General features: G+C 43.1%; 1 protein-coding gene across 3 annotated transcripts in view; it reads left to right on the forward strand.

The window, feature by feature from the left end:
- NARF (nuclear prelamin A recognition factor) overlaps positions 1–21086 on the forward strand; it is a 252638-nt gene that overhangs the window by 32896 nt on the left and 198656 nt on the right. For 2 of the 3 annotated variants that reach the window (XM_069200293.1, XM_069200295.1), the window contains exon 2: positions 11688–11819. In XM_069200293.1, coding sequence (XP_069056394.1) covers positions 11793–11819 — 27 coding nt within the window. In that variant the 5' untranslated portion in view covers positions 11688–11792. Of the gene's footprint in view, positions 1–8692; positions 8884–11687; positions 11820–21086 lie in introns of those variants that run through there. The other variant, XM_069200294.1, reaches the window with a different exon arrangement.

The raw sequence follows: 21086 nt of genomic DNA on the forward strand, positions 1-21086 counted from the left end.
CCAGAGTGCATTTAATCATACTGCCCTCTGGGCTGAGAGGGCCTATCATAGGGGTGACTTACAGTGACCTTGTGCAGTGACCTGTAGTGAATTGGGTGCGTGCACCCGGTTCACGCAGACTGCAATGGCAGGCCTGCAGAACCCTTTGTAGGGGCTCCCTGTGGGTGGCATAATAACTGCTGCAGCCCATAGGGGTCCCCTAGAACTCCAAAGCCCTGGGTACCTAGGTACCATTTACTAGATGCTTACATGGGGGCACCAGTATGCCAATTGTGGGGATACAAAGTTACCAGCAACTAAATTTAGAGGAGAGAGCACAGTCACTGGGGTCCTGTCCTTTGCAAACATTCTTTCAGGATGCAAGCAAACGCTTACATTCCTCGAAATCTGCATTTGTATTGCACTCTCAAAATACTTCATGGAGTAATGAGTAAATATCTATGTTCCTTGTTACTGACGCCTTGCTGATTTTTCACAAATACAGTTTAATAACTGCCAGCAAATACTCTATGCTTTCCTCTTTTTTGGATGTGAGTAGATCTAAGGTATATGTAAGCAACTTGTGAAGCCCTTTGGCCCCAAGTCTCGGACACCAAAATCCAGTTCCTATAACTCATTAGTTAAGGCGTTGCCTGGCATCGAAGAGACTGACTATAATTTAATACAGAACATACCATCATAAGGCAATATAAAACTCGGATCTTTTAATGAAAACTTGTGAGCACGTGGGAGACATCCCAAATGTCCAACTCCACTAATGAGCCTCTACTATTAGTAGACTTTACGCTATCCAGTAGCCGTGAATATATTGTTACATTAAAAAGAGTGATCAAAATATTGGTTGTGTGATATTTGCTGCTTAAGACTCTAGGTGAATAGGCCTCATGCAGCAATACGTTTGCCACCAGCAGGATATTGGTTAAAATCACTTTTGTGTAGTCTTTCACCCTAAGTATAATAAAATGGATATAAATGAATTGGCTAATAATGACAAGATACATATACGCAAAGACGAAATACAGTTTCTGAAGTCACCCCAGGCACCGATGATTTGGTCTACTTTGGTGACTGATCAGCCTTAAAGATTAACCACACAAGTCATTCCTGATCCCCATGTGGATAGTAGCAGAGGCACAAGGCGATGACCTACCTGGTTGAGGACTCGAACCACAGGTGGTCGGAATCTGACATTAAGGTATTCACCTGATAAAAAACGCTTCAGATTATGTGGAACGCAATTTAAGCGAAGTATTCAACAGTGCCACCCAAAAGATCCCATTCTGGACAACCCTCCCATTATCAGCTGGTCTGGCTCTGTCTAACTTGAAATGTTACTACACAGTGGTGCAGTTACTGAGCTTGTTCAGTGGCTTGATTCAGAATCCAACAGGGAAACAAAGTTACTCATGGGATGCCATGGGATAGACCGGATCGGCCAACTGCACAAATGGGAAAATACATGGGCAAAAAATTGAAACAAGTAGCAAAACATAATTAAAAAGAGATATCTTTTATTAGTCGGCTAAGCCTAGGATTAAATGCATTAGAGATCGCAGCCAACAGTGAAGGAGGGATGGAAAGGGCTGTAAAAAAAAAAATGGGTGAACTATACAACGGGCACATTTGCAGACTTCAGGGATGAAAACGAGATTCAAAATGAACAGTTCCTGCCCTATGCATGGCTTATCAAGATAAGATAGTTGTGGCCCTGTTCCCTGTAAGGACCTCTGGGTCCAAAACACGGACAACAATGCTACATTTTAACAATGGGAATGATGCATATGAATAGACAGTGCCCTAGTAGACTACCACCCACATACAAAATTAAAATTAATCATTATTGCCAGGTGGAAAACTGACCTCCATCAACCCCTGATGGAAAATAGTAGGAGACGATCTTACACCAACTCAAGCATAAGCAACATAAGATATAAGCTACTACAATGGAACTTCCTTCGAAGATCATATTGCACTCCCCAAGCGCTTGCAATAATGTACACAGACCGAGATAAAAAAAATGCCCTATTTGTGAGACACCAGGTGAAGACTGGAGGAATCTGAATTGGTGATGCAAGACTATTAAAAATACTGCAGCTTGATAATGGAGCGACTCCAACAAGCCACAGGCAATATAATGCAAAATACCACAGAACAACATCTACTCGGAACTACGTAGGATCCCTAAAAAAAGTGTGGCTGAAATATTGGTGCATTTGATCTAACACTAGCAGAAATGTGTTTTGCAACCCACTGGACTCAAAAAGAAGAACCAAGGATAGAAAAATGGAGGCACATGGAGGAACCGGCAATAGCGGAAGAAAACCGTTCTTGACTCATAATGTTGACAAACTTGAAGACCTGGAAAAACGGAGTAGACTCACTGACGAAACAATTTGCAACACAGACAATAACAGACCTGGAATCCACACTGGAGCAAACCAACCGACCGCCTAATTGAAGACGCAAGGAGAAATATAACAGCAGCACAGGACCTGCTGAACATCAGGTGACTGGTTACAATACAGTGTAACTTGTTGAGCAAATAATTTATGTTTGTGAGGCAAGTGATACTGTAAAACATAAAATTTAAAACATTGTTTAAAAAAAAAAATAACACAAAACGTAGGTAGATAAACCTGGGTAGTAACTTAAAAAAAAATAGCAAATGGTTTTCATTGCTTTGGAGCCACAAGATTGTGGCAGCACGCTGTCATAAAGCTTCACACAAAACACAGTAGCATGTGAAGAGTATTAAAGGTACATGCATGCATATTGCCATTCGGATGAGTCCTCCGGTTGTATGCTAAAGAGGGGTGGTTTAGTGTGATGCTGGTCAGCAGATGGAGACATGGGCTAAAGCAAGGGCAAAGATAACAGAGTAAGAATTGGTGAGTGGGGGTTCTCTTTCACCCAGCAGCATTCCCACAGAACCCCAGATACCTTTTTGGCACACTGGATGGGTGGTGGTGGTTTTAACATGGGTGAGTAAATACTCTGTTGAAGTAAATGTAGATACGGATGTAGATCTCTATAGTGAGACCCCCTGCAAGTAACGGAGAGCAAAAGTACAGTCAACAGGAAACACAGAGCAGCTCTGGAGGCTTTTGAAGCTGTTGCTTGGTCGGTCTCACAGTCCAGCTGTGTGGTAAATGCCCATATATCTACGAGGTGCAGGAAGGGAAGCCATACCAGTGAGGTGAGTGACTGTGCATGCCATCGGACACTTTGAGAAGTTCTTGCAATGAGTAAGGCACTGGGAAAATGCAGGGTCTACTTCCTTTAACGTGTGGTTGGATCACTGTTTGCAACAGAAATGGATTCAAGACCGGAGTAGGTGGGGGTGTCCATACATGGCCCATGGCAGGTGCTCAGGTTTGGTCAGGTGACTCGGACATGATTAAAACAAACTAGTTATTGCTCGTTATCTGTAACATCTTCCAATAAACATTTACCTTTAGTACATGTACAACCAGTCAACCACATTCTTGCTGAGAGTGCTTAGCATGCATTCAATTTGTGCAGAATGCACCATTCTGCAAGGTGAGCTGCCTTCGACTTGTATGAAAGAGTAGGTGGTGGATCCTTGTAGTCATCCATGCTCTCAGACGTTTCAGCCCTGATTTTCTGAGTGACTTCTTGCTGCTAACACATATAAAAGCGTGTTCCATGTATGTTCATCTCTAATGCACACTTTGTTTTAAGAAGGATATGTTGCTTGCTACTGGAGTTGAAGCAGCAGTCATACCCGGATGAAAGCTTGAAGATTGACGTCAGAAGACTGACTTGAAGATTGACTTCAAACAGATAGAGGGCAGTGTTTTTTTTCTTTGTGACCAAGCCTGTTCTATAGATGCCTTTGCCACAAAAGAAACTGAAACTCCATACCTATGAGTCAGGAACTCTGCTTTAAAACCTTGGAGGTCTGCATGAGGGGTGAAGAATCTTTGCCTACGTTTCATGCTCTGGGCTTTGTGGCACTGTGGGTCTCTGGCTTGGAGTCTGTAGGTCCTTAGTCACAGCGGCTATGTGGACAGAGGCTGTGAAAATGAAGCCTTAGTACACAGTCTATGCAGAGTAGGAGTTGGTCTTAGTGCATCTTTTGCAGCCTTTTGAGCCTCAGGACACTTGGTCTCGGGTCATGGTGTCTGAGATGGCAGGGGTCTCCAGATGTTTTGGGATTGGGCGTTTTTGTATTTCTAGCACCGCAGATCTCAAGATTTCATTAAGACAGCTCATCTGTTGCAGTAAAAAAGAAAACCTTTCACAATCAAGGAATTAAAAATCAAATGCATTGGACTGAGTATGTTACAGTGACACTTCAAGTTCCCTCTACGGCTAGGCAGTAGCAATTCTGAAAAAACACTTAACCATTCACATCATCCCCGCTTTTAGAATTTGTGAGGAGTTCTGTAGGTTTGACCAGAGAAAATGTGATGTAAGAAATGCTTGCAAATAGTCAAAACTACTGCCAATCACTTTCAGTAGCATTGCAAACCATTGCTTTTCACCCACTGTGCCTCCTTAGACAGAGGCTCACAGTATGCAGGTCAGTGCTAAGTTAATTCTGAACTCACAGTGAAGAAATCTGCTTTCGGACCTCATTCATGGGTGCCGGAGGGCAGACAGGGGTACTGGGCCCAACCATGGTGGTTGAGTTTCGTTTCTGATGTCTTTCGTTCCAAGCTACAATAGTTGACCTAAATGGACCAAGTACAATTCTTTACTCACTTCATGCTCAGTATTGCAATGGCGAGCAGTCCAAGGCTTTTCAGTGAGGTATTATGAGGGAAAGAGTCCAGAACTAAACAATCAACCATCTGGCAAAATAACTTCATGCCCAGCCAAGTGGTTGCCTTTTAGGAAAAGCAAGAACTTTAAATAAAACACAATACATACAGTTAGGTGATCAAATACATGGGTGCATTCCTGGCTGCATCCTCAGGACGTGCTACACCCCAGTCATTTGCATTCCAATCCGATGCAGCTTTGACATTGCAGAACATAGTCCATTAAAATGAAATAATCACGGTTGGCTAATGTGAATCAGTCGTAGCCTTCCTTTTATTGTAGACTCCTGTGTCAGTTGATAAATAAGCTGCTGTGCAACAGTGTGAGCAGACAGTGGGTTATCAGCAGTGGTCACTGCCCTAAATCAGTGCACAGGATTAAAGTCGGAAAGGGTATTTTTGTATAGTTAAGTTACAGGTTAACAGTGGTAGATTGCAAGGTATGTAAAAAAACAATTGCAGAGCCACTGTGCAACCCGCATTATTAACTTGTTGTTGACAAACGTAATATCGAAAAAATGAAAACACCATGAAGAAATCTGCTGTCTGAAGATGAGACAACATTATTTAGGGGCTCTTTTATACTTGAGTCCTGTACTTTAGGAACACTGAATTTATCTAATGCTCCTAACCATGAAAGGGTAGCAGTGATACAAGAACGAATAAGCTATTTTGCAAATCTGATTACTTTTGCAAGAACATAGTTTAGGACAATCGTTTATTTCAATATGAATGATCGTGGAAATAGTCTGTTTTATTTTAGAAATGTAAAATTGAATGGTGTAAGAACCAGATTTTTTAAATCGAAAAAAATTGGGAAATGTCTTCATCTGGGAAATGCTGCCTACCATAAGAGGTGAACTATAATTCTGACACAGTGCACGTTCTCTTACGATGAAATATGACCACCTTAAAAATTATACCATTTATATGTCATTTCTTAATATGAAAAGTGGTTTTAATGTAGTGGTCAGATCCCAGGATATTATTATTTGATGGCATTTGGATTTAATGGCTTGATGAAGCGTCTCTGCTTATGACAATACTGTAACGTGTACTCTACAGATGGATCATATTGTATATTAAATTGAGTTTTCCAAGGTTGCACTGTAACGCCTTTTCTTTTCGATGCTTTTATAAAGGCCTAGATGTTCCTCTAAAAGGGATTGAGTGCTAGGTCCCCACAATGGGAAGATATCACATTCCCCTTTTATTATAAGGGGTCGATGCAGTTTTACATGCCAACACAGAAAATAGACTCTGCAGAAAGTTTTGCACTGTGGTCAAACTTATCAATTAGCAGAAGTTGAGATTTTGGTTGGATGATTTAAAGAAAAATTGAGAAAGAGGTTCTGCCTTAACAGAAGTGATCTCACTGAAGTTGGGTAAATTGATTAGCTAGTAATTTGGTTTGCTCATCTGGCAAATGAGCCAAGCAGAAATCGAAAATATATTCAAATTCAGTTGTTGCATCTTTGCAGTTTTTTAACTAGAAGTTTGGCGGATGTGCTTTTTCATACACCTTGACAGTTTACATTGCCATTTGTCTTAAAATCTCAATATTTGAGGCCGAACTTGGGAGGCAGTGTGCCAGTGTAAGGCCAAATGCCTGACTACAGTTGAAAATAAGTTGTATAAATATTTTTTCTTCCCTGAGCTGTTTAGACAAAAAGCTGGCTATTTTAAGTGTTGATTGTAGAGGGGAACTAACACCTCTATTGTTCTTAATACGACCACGACTTCAGACCAACCTAATGAAGCAGTATTTACATATACTATAAGCAAGCAGTCTTCTTTCATGGAAAGGTATGGGTTCACTCCCATGTTTTCAACACATAGCAAACTTATGCCACAATCTAGACATGTCCAAGATTTCTTCTTCCCTGACACTTTACATACTAGTTTTGGGAATGGATAGAGGCCTTAAACTTTCAGACTCTTCTATTGATGCCCGGAAGCAAAACATATCTTGTGCATAACAAATATGGAGGGTGCAAGCCTTATTTCTAACTATGTATCCTCCTCACACTCGATCAGTTTGTTTCTGCCAAGAAAAAGTTTGAAGCTAGCTTGGATTTGTTACTATTTTGGCCACTTAATGATGATGTCAGCAGGAAATGCATTTTCGCTTTAGTCAGGGCTGTCAAGGTAAGGGCGGAACGGGACGCTTATGTGTTGTGTTATTGCACCAAAATACTTTCTTCTTCTTTTGCAGTCTCAAAACGTCTTAAAACCAGTTTAGAAGATTAGATTGGAATTACAGAAATTGTAATTATTAATGTTTATTACCTTAAATTATTTGTGCTCCTTATCACCAAAATTGCTGATTATAATTGTGCTTCGTTTGTATTGTGTTTTTAACATGTTTTTTCCCCTTACTGTGGTGTGGATTGATGTATTTTATTGTTTTATGGATATTTATCGGAAAAAACAATAAAACTGAGTTAACATTTCTGAAAAGGCACTGATGCCATGTAGTATACTCTAAAGGTCAGTACTTATTCCGGCTCGGTTAACCTTGCACATTGGGGCCCTTGTTCTGATCCAGTCCTAGAGAGAGCAGGCGTGTTCTCCATCCAGTATGCCGATGACCCAAAGGTTCAAGTGAAGACATTCACTATTTGTAAACATTTTTACCCTTTGATCTTGCTTAATCCCCCTCCATATCTGAATGGCGAAAAACTTCCTGCTTGTGTACCCAATTAAATCAACATTCATCCTTTTTTTCTCTTAAGCAAGAATGTAAGCATGATCCCATATTCCTGGATCCGGAATTAAATTGCTTCTTGCCCACACTCTTGACAAATGTAAAATTGTTTAGTTTTGCTCAAGACCCAGTATTGACACCATACATCATCGGTGTTGCAATCTCAGCAAACATTTTTCTCCACTCCCTCAAAAAAAAAGTAAAATGCCAAGCAGTAGACGCCTTGGTTATCTCCAGAATCCACTTCAGTAAATCCATTTTAGCAGGTATCTTCAGTATTTCCTTTTGCACCATTCAGATATGTTCTCTATTGAACAACTAGGCCTGGTTAAATCATTAGAAAAAATGTTCATATCTCCCCCTTTTATTGATAAATTCCTGGCGACCTTTACATGCAAAGATAGCATTCAAACTCTGCTGCAGTGAATATTGTATTATTTATAAGGGGATTTGCATTGTTTAAACAGGAAAAAAATATTCAGTTAATGAGTGCGTAATCTGTGTGGCCTGGAGCATGCATTGATCAGGAGCATTGTGCATGAAGCTGTGCAGATGCTTGTATAGACTGCGCAGGACCTTGTAATGTGCTTAGATAGGTGTAAGAGCTTTAATGCTTTTAGTTTAGTGTGTGTGTGTGTGTATATATATAGTTCAGGGCCTTGTGTTGCGTGTAGGGCTGTCACCTTTGCAAGAGAAAAATTCTGGCCATATGTTGTTCCAAGAGTTTGCAAAGGCCGGGACGTGATACTAAATACAGCTTTAAACAAAATCGTATCTATTCATTTGTAACACGAATTTTCTGTCTTCTTTTACTGTAATTGTGGGTCATTAACGCAGCTCTAGAACATATTTAAAAGTGCTTTCTATGTAAATTTACTGTTTGAAGTATGTACATATGAGGGTAAAAATACCCATGTTTGGTGAGTTTTCTTAGCGGTCGGGACATTAAAATACCCGTGGTGCCAATTTAAAACCATAATCGTTCGTGGATATACATTACCAAGTCCTTGCTTCCTGCACCCACTTTTCCCGGGGCTGCTGTTGTCCGAAGCCGGCACTGCACTTGCATCTGGGCGCTTCTTAATGTTGTGCGTCTCTGCTCTTCGGCCACGGGCTTGCACTGCAGGGGCTTTCTCATTGCAGTGCAGTGCCGGCCGAGGGCTCACGGGGGCGCTGCCGGCTTCTTCCTGCCAGCGTTACGTGTATGTCTTCTGCTGTCCTATGAAGGTCTCGAAAGGACAGCCCTCTGTGGTGACATGAGATTCCTTTTGCCAGGAGGGGGGCGGGTGTAGCTTTCCAGTGCAGACAGGGGTCGGGGTGCTATTCTTCACTGCCCCAGCCCGGGTCACTTCCAGTGTCTGCCAGGAGGACTCTGCCATTGGCTGCTAGGTAAGAACCTGTCAGTGACCCAGTTCTGTAGCCACGGTGCAGCTTTGCGGCGGTATCCAGTGCCTAGACACGGAGGTTGGAAATGGGGAAAGAGTCACGGGCGCAGGGCTCGCTTGGCACGTGCGAGGGGTGGGCGCTGCTGTCAGCTGCCTGTGCGCTCGAGATTGCTCAGGCAATCGCCCGTTGGAGAGGCTACATTTCGAAATAAGGACAGTGTTGGGAAAAGCTGAATCACCAAAATATGTCAATCTAGCAACAAATGTCTTGAAAAAATAATTAGGACTTTAAAAAGGCCAACATTTCTTAGTGTTTCAGTTAAATCCATATGCACCTATTACTGTCCCTGGATTGAACTGTGCTCTCAGATTGAAAGGTTGAGGAAAATAGCACTTAGTGAAGTAAAGCGACGACCTGGGGATCACAATGTTGTGTCACGTGGGGACAGGTCCGGCTTTAGGGCGGTGCGTTCGGTACTGTCGCACCGGTTGCTGACCTGGATTTCGGGTGGGGGTTTGGAGGGGCACTGACCTCAGGGGGGGCGCTGTGTTTAGCAATGACTTAGGAAACTTGCGATTTAAAAACACCTAGAGAAAAGTTCCTTGTGCGTCTAGCCTTCAGGAAATAATTAACATTTCAAGATTCGCTTGTGATTAATGTTCCTGCTAGGGAGAGAAATTAGAATTTTGTCCAGGGGCACCTTTGACTTGCCACAAAATAACGCAGAGGGTTAACATACCTGCTGCAAAGAACAGAACTATATTTTATGTGGATAGCTGAGTAGATTAGTAAAGCCAGCCTTTACAAGTGCTTTAAAACAAATGAATGTATTGAAAAGGGGCCTATGGAAAGATGAGGGGCCCATATGCCGGGTGGTAGTGAGTGAATCGGAAGAAGTGGCCATGGCCAGGATTACATATTATGCAGTTCAGAGGATAAAGGGTTACATCCTTTTTTTCGATTTTAATAAAAAAGATCAGACCATAATTGTTTTTTTAATTTGTGCTATAGTATGAAGTTCAGTAAATACATGTATCATACCTGAAGTGAATCTGGCACAGTGCCTGCATTTATACATGTGTGTAGTCCTCAAATTTAGAGATGTGCTTCTATGTTTGGAATGCCTGTCTGAAACTAAATTCTAAACCTTGCCAGACAGACCGTGTCTCTATTGTATTGTAATCGTTGCTACCCCTGACGGGGCGTTGAAGCGCTTTTCGGTGAGTAGCACGCTATTCTGGAACCCAACAAGAATTAGTGATGGATTAGTATCGGGAAATAATGAGTACAGTTTTAGTATTATTATGAGTTAATTTGAGCTGCGGATATGCGAGTTTGTTAGTTAGATTGACTGGAGTAATGTTAAGCCTTGCTACACATTATGCCCAAGTCTCCTGGAAATGCTGCAACCTGAAGTCTAAACTCTTTTCGGGATTTTGAGTCCTTGTCTTGTTAATTATTAATTAATTGTGGAGTTAAGCCTCCCTTAAAATTGATTTGCCTAGCCAGTTCAGCCAGCAAAATAAGAGAAGGCAGGAAATGTTGTTTTATGTTAATGTTACTGCTTGCTCAGTTGACGAGAGAAACAGAAGGATATTAGGAGAGGCTCGATACCTCAGTCACCACATCACAGGTTCACTTCTTTCACAGATTACCAGTGGATAAATATATCTTGTTTCAGACACTTCCCATGGTGCACAGGTTACTTGCTGCCACTTGTCCTTAGCTTCAGCCTCGTGCCCCTCTCACACGCCTCGTTCCTCTTCTCGTGCACTTGCTTGTGCTCACGTTCAGTTGCACTAAATCAGGTAGTTTCTCCTTTTTTGGTTTTCACGCCCATTCCCAGTCTGCCGGAGGTAAGACTTCTACCCATGTGAGTGCGGTGTGCAACCAGTGAAAGCCAGGTCTAATGGCATTAGACAACGCTAATTAATGCTTGTTGCACTTGAGATCAAACACTGCAGAGAACAGACACAAAATGTAATGCTTCTCCCTATATATTTACTTGCTTTGTAACGCGAATTACATTGATATGGGTATCGTGTATTCTTACACAACTGTGATACAGCTCCTTATGAAACAGCTACTATGACACAGACTTTAATCAGACTGCCCGGTAAAATAAGTTAACCGAGGTGCAGTAATGACTTGTTATCATGCTGCCCGGAGAAGCCGGTGGAATGCAAATACTTCATAACAATGGTGGTTATTCTTCACTACAGGGTGTCCTTCTGAGGCGCAGGGTGTTTAATGGCGCGGTGTGTACGACAGTTCAGCATTGTATATATTATAAGTGGCTTTAACACGCATTTCATCTGATTCACTCGCGAATGGCAATAATTGAACCACTCAACAGAGGGTAGTGCAACTGCAAGAATAAGTTATTGTTTTCACAATATGACCCGACCTTCAGCCTTCTGTGGTCGATTGGGTGAGCCAGGTCGTAACACGCTGTTAATTCCGAGCTTCATTTATCCACGAATTGTTGCTTTCTGTTTGTTCGTACACGACTGATTCTCCCGATTCATGTGACACTTGGTAGGTAGCGCTGATACTGTGAAAGGTGTATTGGGGGGAGGGGGGGTATTACTGCTCGAGCTGATCGTGAGTAAGGAATGATCTGCGGTGTCACTCAAGGGGGCGGACGACGATAGCAGAGGCAGGGGGAGGAGGGAAGGACCTCGGCCTGTGCGCGTCAGCAGGCGCGTTAATGCCCGGCCGGCCCATTGCCTCTCACGTGACCCGGTGCAAGAGGAGAGGGCCCGGGCCCCACTAACTAACCCGCTGCCTCCTCCTCTCCCTCACAGGAGCCTGCAAGAGCCCCGGGCCAACATCCGAGTCTGTGTTCGTCAGCTGAACCTGGAAAACAGAAACCCAGGGAGCCCGGCGCCACCAGATCTACAGCATCACAAATGAAGTGTGAAAACTGCACGAAGAAGGTGAGTGCTGTCTGCGCCTGTCGCCAGCCGGGTGGATGAATATTGTTATTATTCATCATTCTTTATTCTTATTCGTTATTTGACTTTAAAACGACCTCGAACGACATGGGATGTTGTGTTTAGCTGTGTTACTTTGTGTCCTCGTCATTTGTAGTGAGATTTCCGCTCTCATGAAGTTGACATGAACGGCGGAGATGAAACCCTTTTACACCCCCAGTGTTTGCTTTACTACAATAAGTAAGGATGATGCATTTTAATTTCCTTGAAATAGAAAGCAAAGGTCGAGGGAATATTTAATGTTTTGTTATTTTTGCAGCATTTGCTTTTGTGATCCTTATTCAACTTGAAATCAGTATAAAAGGGGGCTACGCTATTGTGCTTTTTCGTGTACTGGCAGGACTTCTAGGTCGGTAGGCTGAGCCGAGAACTGTGTTTGAATAGCCAGTGGTGTTTATTATTAGTAATAATTATGCTTTTAATAGCCCACTGCAGTAACTGCGTGGAAACAGTGCAGGCTGCAGCGCAGGATTTTGCTTAATGTGCTCTCACTTTGTAGATCTATATTCTAAGGTAGAGGGCCAATTCGCCTATTGTTGTAAAGATCTTTGTGTAACCAGCGCGGCACATTTTAGAATCCCCTTCAGGAGGAATCAGCGGTTTTCTTTAGGGGTTGATGAAAGTAAATGCCATAGAGTCGCACGTTCAGACCTGTTGTTTCTGCCGTTGACATTTGACGAGAGAGGTGGCGCGTAATTTGAAGTTCGGGTTGTGACTGACTTTGAGTTTGGTCGGCAGGTCATCTGACTCACAATGACCACATCCAGGCCCGCTTTTGCGCTGGTGGCGCCCTGTGTGACAATCTATTTTGTGGCCCCCACCACCTCCCCGAATTCACTCACTACCACCCGGCAAAAATGCCCCTCCTCTCTCCAGAGCCCCCCTTTTTACATACATTCATTTGTTTAAAGCGCTTGTAAAGGCTGGTTTTACTAATCCACTCAGTTATCCACATAAAATATAGTTCTGTTCTTTGCAGCAGGCACATTAACCCTCTCGCTGCTTAATGGCGAGTCAAAGCTGCCGCTAGACAAATCTTCCATCTCTCTATTTAGCACGGCATAGAGTGGCATGGGGTAGAGTTACATAGAGTGCAGTGGAGTAGAGTGGCATACAATAGAGTAGCAGAGTGCAGTAATGCAGAGTGGTGCAGTGTCGGAGTGCAGAGTAGACTCATGTGGCATAGAGTGCAGTGGTGTGGAGTATTGTAGAGTGGTGTAGAGTAGAGTATAGTGCCTAGAGTGCAGTGGCATAGAGTAGAGTGGTGTAGAGTGCAGAGTAGAGTGTCAGTGTAGTGGTGTAGAGTGGTACAGAGAACAGTAGCATAGAGTACAGTGGTGCAGAGTAAAGGGCAGTGGCATACAGTGCAGTTATTTAGAGTGCACTGGTTTAGAGTGCAGTTGCATATAGTGGCACTAGGCAGAGTAGAGTGGCATAGAATGCAGTGGAATAGAGTATATTGGTGTGGAATGCAGTAGTACAGAGCAGAGTGGTGTAGAGTATAGTGGCGCCAGTGCAGTGTTGCAGAGTGTCAGCTTGCAGTGGTGTAAAGTGCATTGAACTAGAGTGCAGTGGTTAGAGTGGTATAGAGTACAGTGGCGTAGAATAGATTGTTTCAGAGTAGAGTGCAGTTGCATAGAGTGGAGAGGTTCAGGGAGAGTGCAGGGGAATAGAATGCAGTGGCACAGAGTGCAGTGGCATAAAGTAGATTATTTCACAGTAGAGTGAGGTGGCTTAGAGTGGAGAGGTGCAGGTTATAGTGGAGTTGCATAAAGTGGCATAGAGTGTGATGGCATAGAGCAAAGTAGTGTAGAGTGCCGTGGCATAGAGTGCAGAGTAGATTAGAGTGATGTACAGTGTATTGATGTAGAGTGCAGGCGCATAGAGTTGAGTGTTACAGAGTAAAGTGCATTAGCATAGAGTGTATTAGCTTAGAGTGCAGTGGTGTACAGTGCAGTATTGCAGAGTGGCAGAGAGTGGAGTTGTGCGATTAGATTGGTGTTCCCTAGACTGGAGTGGTATGGCGTGTAGACGAGCAGAGCGCAGTGGTGTAGAGAGGCATAAAGTGCAGTGGCATAGAGTAGAGTGGTACAGAGGAGAGTAGAGAGGCATAGTGTGAAGTAGCATAGAGTGCAGTGGCATAATGTGGAGTGGTTCCGAATGGAGAAGAGTGCAGTGGCATGGAGTGGAGTAAAGTAGAGTGATACAGAGTAGGGTGCAGTGGCGTGTAGTGGTGCAGAGCAGAGTGGAGTGCAGTATGGATGATATGCTAACACACTGCCATTACAGACAACACATTTTTTATTGAAATGACCATTACATTTGCACAGATATACAGTTTTTCAAATCAAACTGTACTGTGCACAGATGACGTGTGGAAATTGCTTCACCTAATGCAATGATTTGTTTTAATCATGTAAAGGTATTTGTTTCCAGCACAGTTCAGAATTAACAAAAATGTGCCAGATTTGTTCTTCTAATTCTGATATATTCTGAAGTTTATTTAAATGTTGTCATGTGATACAAAAAACTCTTTCCTAACCCCAGTATCCAGCAAGATTGTCGCATAAATCCTCTCACTTTGAAGTCAGAGAAAGGAAAGTAAACACTAAGTTCCCACCGAAGACAGAGCCTGACATTTGACTTTGTTCTTTGAATGCACAGCAAATATGATAAGATAAGAACAAGATTTACCGGCCTGTTTACAGAAAGGGAGCACTCGGCAGGATACTGTAAATAAGGTTTTGGCAAGGGAAGGGACGAATTCAAGCTGCATAGCCTAAAACAAATAAAGCCAGCAAATTGAAAGCAACAAATTGTGAGTTACAAAACACAAGGTCAATGGCAAGCAACGGGCAGAATGCATTCACAAGGAAGCACTATGAATTTACTTAAAGTGACAGCTGTGGGGTACTTTGTTGGGGAAAGTCCAGTATTTTAGTCCATATCTTGCAGAGGTTTGGCTACATCAATCACCCAGGTAGTATGACGAGAAGACCTGGAGTGGTTTCCATGTTGCAGGATAGGTCTGAACACCCATTCTATCAGTTTGCCACCATTTCTTATGGTACAGAGCTTCTGGCACACCTCCTGTAGGGTTAGTGCTAGGTGGCAGACATGAAATATGGCATTTAATGATTATTTAAGGTGGTTGTAAGTAAGGAGTTGACCGGGGTGAAGATGGTAGTCTGCCGCAAGGGTTTGGAAATTTAGTAGCTCACTGTTCAGAAACAAAGTCCCCAATTTCAAGACACCTGCAACATGCCACTGATGGAGTTGCTCTGAGCACAGCCATCCTGTGCAAGTGGGAAGGCTTAGCAAAGGTAGTGCAGGAGCATAGGGTTTCTTCGTGTCAGTTTACAGGTTCTGGCAAGGCCAGAGAAAGCCATGCATGATAACCCTGGATGGTGATCTGTAGAATGGTCAGTAGTAAACAATGAGCAGTGCATTAAGCCTTCCTTAAAAGTCTTTACTGGTAAACCACATCTCATGCTGGGAGGTGGGCAGAAAGCCAGTGTGCCACTCATTGGACCTGTGCAGCTGAATAATAGCATTCTAAGTCCAGAAGACCTAATCCACCCGCAGTCACAGTTGGCTTCAGAGTGGAAAGAGGTCCCGATGGCGCCGCAGTGAACATATCAGATGTGTGGCCTATCTGAAGAAGGAATGAAGGACGAGCAGGGGAAGGTTTGCAAAATAATACTATCATTGGGGTAGCACACCATCTTCACTAGTGCCACGTGGCCTTTACAGAAAGCAGAAGAGAAGACCAAAAAGCAAACTGGGCTTAGAGGGACCGTTCGCTCTGCCGAGATTTTCATCCTGGAAATCAGTGTAAGAAGGTAGATATTAATCACTAGGTATCAAAAGGTAACTTGTTCCCAGTCCAATCTGAGATCTAATTGTATGTGAAGGTGAAAACAGTGCCATATGTTAAAGAAACACTAATTAAATTTAAAATTTCTAAATTTTGTTTGTGCAATTTACATCCCAAATATTTTGAAGATTCTATGTGTACTTGACACTTAGAGATAACCCAGATCTCTAGTTTGGCTTTTGCTCAATTTCAAAACCATATAAAGACATGGACAAAGCGGGCAATTGCCTTGCACAACCTTGCAAGGGGCCTGGCCCCTGCTCACCCTTCAAAAGCACTAACAGCGGACCATTGCACCAGTAGAGTTTGCCAAGGTGAATGGGGTTTGCTTGGTCAACCACTTGACAGTGCCCTTTCTGTTTTGCTCCTGTGTGCAGAGACAACTCCCCAGGTACCCAATACCTTCGAATAGTCTTGGTGGACCCATCTTGTCTGATTTTAGGAATTGTCCCACCTTGTTCTTCTCTTCTTTATTTATCCAGTTTTTAGCAACAACCCTTTGAATTACTTGCTGTGGATTTCCCATTTGATCTCAATTTCATCCTCCTCTTTTATTATCTTTGATTGGTAGTCCGGGCTCCCATTTCTGAGATAAATGTAGAGTGCCATTAATACACTCTAGTGCAGTGAGACTACAGACAAGTTATGGGTACGTCACATCCTAACATTAGGTGTGAGACTGCCGCCCACACCATCTACCCTGCCTCTTTAAAAAAAAATTAGGTTGAAAGTCCATGGGCGGTTGGAGTAAGCCAGATGTTTTTGTTCAATTTGTTTAAACTAGCATAAGGTTAATTACCTTAATGTGTCCCAAACTGTTTGCCAGGGGTTTTAAAATGTTCAGAAACATAATCAAAATGTTGCTGTTACTTTCTCTTCAGGAAAGATCGGGTAGATTTGGGTATGGGTGATGGCCTTGCCTCAGTACTGAAGGGCATTAATTTACTACTGAACAAGGACGTAATGTGACACCTGAATGTAGCATACCAGGAGGCAATCACAAAAGGTCCACAGTGAATAAATAGTGCTATGTTAAAAAAGAGTAACTAAATGCACGGACAAGATAGTGAGGCATGGCCTCTCTTGCGTGTGTCTGTAAAACTGACCTTTGTTCTTGAGTTTTTGTCCTGAATTTTGACCCTTTGTCCTGAATTTTTGTCCTGAATTTTGACCCTTTGTCCTGAATGTTTAACAGTCCTGTCCAGAATTTGCCTCAATGCCAGGTGGTCACCCTATTTAGCAGGAACATTAGTTATGAAAGGTATGTTGACGTTTTAATTGTTGCCTGAAGGCTGGACGCACAAGGAACATTTCTGCAGATGCTTTTAAATTGGAAGTTTCGAAACTCATGGATAAACACAGCGCCCTGAGGTCAGCGCCCCCAATCCAGGTCAGCACCCGGTGCGGTCGCACCGCTCTCACCGCCCTAAAGCCGGCCCTGGCCTCATCTTTTCCAACCGATACCGTTGAGAACATCCCTCATAGCTAGCACGACGAGGCTGGTAGAAGCCAGACACGGTGGTACGTAGGCGATCTGTGTTACGATGTCTGGTGCTGAGTTAATTAATGGGAGGCTGCAACTTGTTGGGATTTAGGATAGGCAGGTTTTTAGTTTGGCTTTGAGTCTCGTGAGGCTAAAAGGACTGCAAGTGTGCCTGGGTGAGGCTGCTGCGGAGACAGGGAGCAAGCAGCAGGGACGTTTTGTCTGGTGCGCTGTGCATATGGTTTGGGGAACCCTTGGGTAGAGTGCGTGATGGGAGTTGACTGACCAGGTTGCCCCGTGGACAGTGGGTGAGTGGGTTTGTAGCCCTCTGGACACGAGACACGGAATCATGGGGGAGTTCATTCTTGTACGTGGAGCTAGTTGAAACTGTTTAAGTCCGTGGTTGACGACCGATGCTTCTTTATGCAAACTCTGACCAGCTGTGTTCTGAGTTTTTTGGCATATTTCTATTTGGTACGTTGATGGCTTGACAGAGAGGATGTTGCAATAGTCCTGGAGCATGACCATAGTCTACTCATCACCATGGGGTGAATTGAAGAGCCCGGGGTGTTTTGGAGGAAGTTTAGTTGACAGCAGACCAGTTTCAGTGATGCTGATACTGCTGCCTGTCTCTTTAATTGCACTGGTGAGCATGTGTCTCTTCTGTGCTCCTGGCATTGCAGCAGTGTGGGGGCTCCAGCACAGTTTTAATCCTTCCATAGGGTAATAATAAACGTGTATAGTTTTTCAGTTTTATAAATTGTCCTGAACTCTGGAGTCTGTTTGTTTTCCTTATATTGTATTCATGTTCCCAATGGTATAGTCCTTCTCACACATGAACAGGCGGTGTTTGGAAGAAATAATTGCATGGTGTTTGATTTTTGTTTTAAACATATATTCCCTCCGAGTGTGCGAATGTTTTTCATGTTTCGAAAGCTGTACTAAAAAAATAGAAAACTCTGCAGAGAGTGTGGAAACCAGAAACGCTTATCACGCTCATTTGCCGATGCAAACCATGCTGGATTATTGTTTGCTCAAATATATGCGGCTGTAAGCAGCTGAGGGAAGCTTCCCGTGCTACTGTACTCATCGAACCACTTGTGTATGTGCTTTCACTGTTGCCTGCACTGTAACTCCAGTGTATATGGGGGAGGCTTGCAGTGCTGGTGCCTGTAGTGCATCTATTTTGTGGATGTGTATGACTGTTATACATCAGATGTGTGTGTGAAGGAAACTTGCATTGGTGCTGGTTTTGCCGTAGCTCTTTGCGTTGTGAGGGAAGCTTGCTTTGCTGCTGCATATCCTGCTTAGGTACTGTGTATTTGTGAAGCTTGCATTACTGCTCCCTACATTTACCTAGTTTGTGGATGTTTAGGAATATTGTGCTGCCAATGCTAATGCTAAAACCTGTGTATGAGGGACTCTTGCCCTGCAGCTGCGCGTGCTACTCCTGTTCTATTTATGAGGGAAGCTTACAGTGCCACTGATTTTAGTGTATTTGTTCTGTGTGTTAGTGAAATTTTGAAGACCCTTTTTACCATTCAAAATGTAGACCGTGTAATAGAAATGTATAGATTCAACCGCTCACTCACACACTGGTTTAGAAAAGCGCAGAATGTTAACCTGCAGCCCATTTTGCAGCTCCCTAACCACTATCAAGCGACGATCCTTAAATTGATGGGAAATTAGCCCCCCCCCACCCCAGAAACATTTTCCACAGAAGGAAAAAAGGCTACAATCGATCATGCATCCAGGAAGCCAAATTTATGGTCCAAACAAATATGCACATGTTTTAAAGCCCTGCCACGCCTAAGGGTGACTCAGTGTTGTTCTGCATCCTAATCAAAATCCTAAGGCTGTTTCAGTACTTATTTATTTATAGTACATGGGGCGCTGTATTTACTGTACATATGGCAGCCTCTAATTTCTTTCTAATCGGCGACTTGTGACACACCAAGTCGCTGATTTAAAAGAAAAGACGTCAGAACTTGACTATTACAAGTCAAAGTCTGACGTCACAGTGCCTGGTGCCAGAGCCAGCACCTGAGGTAAAAAGCAGGTCAGGGCACAGAGCATACTTAACAGGGGAGGAGTGCCCCCCCCCCTCCCTCATCGCCCCCCCCAGCCTCCCATATGAAAGTGCTACGCGTCAAGATTTTAAGTGGTTTGTGAGAAAGGTGATGGTCTGACAATGTATTATATGGGATACAGTCCCACCTGGTAGGTAATACGTGATAAGGATATTGCAAGTAACTTCTGAGTTCCATAGCCTTTGACCTTGTTCTGCTATATTGTTATAGAACTCCCCGGTGACTTGCAATATTCTTATAATGTATGGCAGGGGAAATGTTATCCCTTATATTTTTGTGATTTTATATTGCCCTAACTTGGCCCAGTAGCATGAAAGTGCTCTACGAGGGAACAAGAAGAATCACAGAGATCACAGATGAGCAACAAAGGAAATGCATAGACCCAGCAGTTTGAATCGGGGGATAAAGGTGGGCAGACTGTATCTGGATAGAGTGGGTAAGCCTAAGAGGGATGTGGAGAAGTGATCATAGATTTCCCTTAGTCTGGTATGGAGAGTGCCTGTCTCTGGGCTAAAGTTTCCTGGGTTTTTAACTGTACCGAATGTTTGGTCAAAAGAATTGGTACGTACAGACGTTTCAAAGCTTAGGAGCTTACACGTCTGCAATTGGTATACGTGGTCCTTAGATATGAGAGTAGCACGTGCCAGTAACTGCCAACAGTTCTCCCCGAATCCTTCACTGCTTGAAGCTGTAAGGTAGCGGCTCCCTGGTCCAGTACCTCGCATGCCGTACTTGTGTCGATGTATTATTTAGAAACATCCTTGCGGAAAGACTACAGGAGTAATGCATTATAAACCCTACCCATGGGCAACTAGGTATGGTTTACTTTCAGTCCAGTATCTCCGAACGGACTATGGGATGGGGCATAACCCTTCCCACGTCTAGCATGTCTGCCGCGTTGACCTCCCTACGCTTGAACTGTGGTATCTGTTCCAGCACCATTGGTGCCTTTCAGAGACAGAACCTGTCGGTTAGTGTGCCCTTGCATTAACAGACATGTTACACAATAACGCTTGTACCTCATCTTGAGGTCAGTGCGTGCGAATCAGACAAATATTTGACATAAATGACACGCTTAGTTTCGGTTTCTTCACCATTACGTAAAGGCCTAGTTAAACGTGAACAGTCTTCATCAATCAGTAACATGATTGCTTGAACATACAGTCACTGTTCGCAACAAATAGTTTGCGTGTTTTCAACTTGCTGGGCTGTGTTCTTTTCGATAAGTGAATTGTAGCTTTAATTTAGGCCAAAAGAAAACATAACAAAGCTAAAACAAGTACCGGTAGCCGAGTAAGCCTATGTGCTACACTAATGATGTTGAAGAGATTTGATTGTATGGTTGTTACCTATCTGTAATTAAAATCTCAATGAAGTGTTGGCTACACAGTTCAGGCGCAGTTGGTTTAAATGTTGCTGTGTGGACACGTTTGCTGCAGTTAGTGTTGATTAATTATTCGTGTTGGCTTTGCTTGAACTATATAACATTTTTAGAGGACTAGATAAGAAAACACCCATTATCTGTGACTCACCAGTTCTCATCAAAATACCATTATAATTTTGCCAATTTTACTCAAATTCCCATGCTTTCTTTTCAGTTAAAATCATCATATTTAAAGTCTTTGATTAGCCGAAGGAGTGCTTTCATTACTTTGGTCTGTATGGGCGGCGAGGTGTCAATTTGTTGATTTTCTGGCACATTGATCCTCTCTATGAAAATATCCCATCACCAACTTTGCAGTGGCAGAGAATCCACCGGC

The sequence above is a fragment of the Pleurodeles waltl genome, chromosome 7, assembly GCF_031143425.1.
Source record: "Pleurodeles waltl isolate 20211129_DDA chromosome 7, aPleWal1.hap1.20221129, whole genome shotgun sequence".
Lineage (NCBI taxonomy): Eukaryota > Metazoa > Chordata > Amphibia > Caudata > Salamandridae > Pleurodeles > Pleurodeles waltl.